Genomic DNA, 2,619 nt, shown 5'->3' with positions numbered 1-2,619 from the left:
GCCATGCTGTCTTTTGTAAATGATAACACGCATACCGAAAACGAAAATCAACCCGCCTGGACCCACGCAGGCAGTAAAGTATGCGCGTCCGAGCGGCATGTTATCCAGCGGGGTCCATTTATCTGAATCAGGATCGTAGGAAAAGACACATTGCCAAGAATTGTCGTCGCCTTCTCCGCCGAACACAAACAGTCGACCGTCACATGCCACCATGGCAAAGCCGTACAGGCCAATGGGCAGCGGAGCAGCATCGCTCCAGGTATTGCTTTGCGGATGGAAGACTTCCAAAGACGTCAGTGGGCCGTCATCATAGCAACCGGCGACGTAAAAATGCTACCATTAAGCGAGGCAAGCGTCGCCCCCCGGCGCGGCGTCGGTTCCACCACGCGCCACTCGTCACGGAGGCTCACGTAGCGGCTGCCCCGCCGGATGATGTGCATGCCGTGATGGTGGGAAACGAGAATCGAAGCGGCGTCCAGCAACACGCTGCGGCACCCTTCGCCGTCAGTGGGAAGATCCTTCAGGCGCCACACGGCCGGGATCGATGGACTGAAGGCGTACACGGAGCTTGTAACGGGAGCTGTGAAGTCGGCGCTGTCATGCTCGCAACCGCCCACGCAGAGGATCACGTCCTGCGCATCTGAAACCAGCAGTGCAATAAAACGAAGTGGAATGCGAATACAAGACCCACATATTCCACGGCACAACTGGCTCATGAAGTATTTTGCAATGAATTTGAATGGTACAGCGTTATTAAAGCGGCTGCAAGGTCCTTACCGTATGAATGTCGTGGTGCAGTGCTCTGCGCTTCCCCGAGAGCCAGTCCATAGGCGGCCATTGCGGACTGCCATTCCTCCCGATACTGGTCGCTGAGGAATGCAGCGCGGACATTCTGCAGGACGGCGGCCATGTGCGCCATTCGTACGGCACGGTCGTGGTCCAACCAACGCATCACCGCCTCCCACACTTGGTCCTCACTAAACACCTCCACTGCATTCGATGCGATCAGCGACGTCAACTGCAAATGAATTCACTAAGCGCATGGCGATTGTGATATGTATGTAGGGTGTAGTCATCATTAAATATTTTGATTATTTTCAGATAGTTACAGTCTTGAGTAAGGCTGAACTTCCAACAACAATTATCAAATAATTCGAAGTCGAAATCCAAAGAAAACGAAATTTTGGTCTAAAAACAGTTATTAATTTTTATAGTACAGGGAGTTATTTGATAGAATCCGCATTTTATATGGTTTCTTCATTTATAATTTTAAAAGGCTAATTGCTGAGAAAACAAATTCTTTTATTTTGGAAACCTTCAAAGTATTCGAAGTCCAGTTTGATTTTGGAATGCTAAATTTCATCTGAAGTTAGAGCTTTAAATCCTGCCTCCAGTTGTACAGTTACTCTGTTTTCAAATATAGCGCACGAAATGTCTCAAATGCATTTATCAAAGAAGTAAACTGAGTACCTGTTGGGCGTCCATCCGCAAAAATTCCAGGCTTTGGGCCAAGCTGAGAAAGTGCAGATGGATCAACTGCAGAGCTGCGCTGGCCAGACGAGGGTTGTTATGCTGCGAAGCCAGATCGTGGACGTCCAGACAGCTGGACAGACACAGGCGCTGCTTCACGTACTTCCAGCACATTCTGGCCACCGGAGTCATCTGCAGGAACTGCGCCGCTATCAAGACGGGCACGACGGTGTCATCGCTCAAGCGCAGATGCATCGTGTAGGCATACGTCACCAGTCTGCAGGGAACCAAGTCTGATCACTGAAGGATTGCTGATAACAACACAGCTGCATAAACTCACAAACAATTATCAGTGACGCTGATTCATGCAACAGCGAAAGAGCAAAAGTGAAATCTCCAGCTCTTCGGTTAACATGCAGATTTTAACATTTATGATTAGCACTGCCAGGTTGTACATTCGCCGGAGCGCTACAACTGATCGCAAACGTAGGTTTGCTGAATTACCACTGTGCTACGCTGTCACGAGACTTACTCCTTCAAGGTGCTGTTGTCGATGTTTGCCAGCCGGAAAACTGGTGCAGAGGATTCTTTCCAGTTGTGCGTGAAGGCAGCGCGAAAATAGGGACTCTGCACGCAAAGCACGCTGCGATGACAAGGAATCCCCTGCGAAGACGCGTCACTGCCTTTCAGGACAACATCGCAGAAGGTGCCCGTTGCTTGCAGATCACGCATTCCACGCAGGAACTCCACACTGTTAGTGGGGCAATCTTGAGGAGGTTGGTGATCTGCAGAACTGCTCGGCTTAGACTTGTAGAGGGAAAGTACGGAGGGATACATTACAACGGCTAGAAACTGATAGTCAGAGAACTGTAAGTTCTGTACGAGTAACTATTGAATGGCACAGCGGGCAGTCAGGAAAGTAATTCAGTTATCGTAAGTAAGCACACTTGATGGTGCGCAAATTAATCAAAATGATGAGTCTCTAGCACAGATTCACCGTGAGATAATTAAATTCCGAAATAAGAAAGAAAGCTGAATGAAAAAAAGCCAAAATGATAGGGTGCCAATGAGGTGGCGTACAATGGACTGCAAAAGTGGCTGAACGTCGGATTGGACCAGGTGAGCCGACCGGTTTTGGCGACTACATCG

General features: G+C 49.2%; 2 protein-coding genes across 2 annotated transcripts; both read right to left on the bottom strand.

The window, feature by feature from the left end:
- Positions 1–275: 275 nt before the first annotated feature.
- LOC129595973 (uncharacterized) lies at positions 276–848 on the bottom strand. The gene is made up of 2 exons (XM_055493108.1): positions 778–848; positions 276–640 (listed from the first exon to the last, which is right to left on the bottom strand). The coding sequence occupies exons 1-2, from the start codon at positions 836–838 to the stop codon at positions 294–296; spliced, it is 408 nt and encodes a 135-aa protein (XP_055349083.1). The 5' UTR covers positions 839–848; the 3' UTR covers positions 276–293.
- A 601-nt stretch (positions 849–1,449) lies between these two features.
- LOC129595949 (kelch-like protein 26) lies at positions 1,450–2,307 on the bottom strand. Its single transcript, XM_055493084.1, has 2 exons — positions 2,003–2,307; positions 1,450–1,747 (listed from the first exon to the last, which is right to left on the bottom strand). Exons 1-2 carry the CDS (start codon positions 2,305–2,307, stop codon positions 1,450–1,452), a joined length of 603 nt encoding a protein of 200 aa, XP_055349059.1.
- Between the last annotated feature and the right edge of the window lie 312 nt (positions 2,308–2,619).

The sequence above is a fragment of the Paramacrobiotus metropolitanus genome, unplaced genomic scaffold (genome assembly GCF_019649055.1).
Source record: "Paramacrobiotus metropolitanus isolate TYO unplaced genomic scaffold, Prichtersi_v1.0 Parri_scaffold0000084, whole genome shotgun sequence".
NCBI classification, from domain to species: domain Eukaryota; kingdom Metazoa; phylum Tardigrada; class Eutardigrada; order Parachela; family Macrobiotidae; genus Paramacrobiotus; species Paramacrobiotus metropolitanus.
The sequence above is the reverse complement of the archived record's forward strand: the minus strand, read 5'-3'. Positions and strand labels throughout refer to the sequence as shown.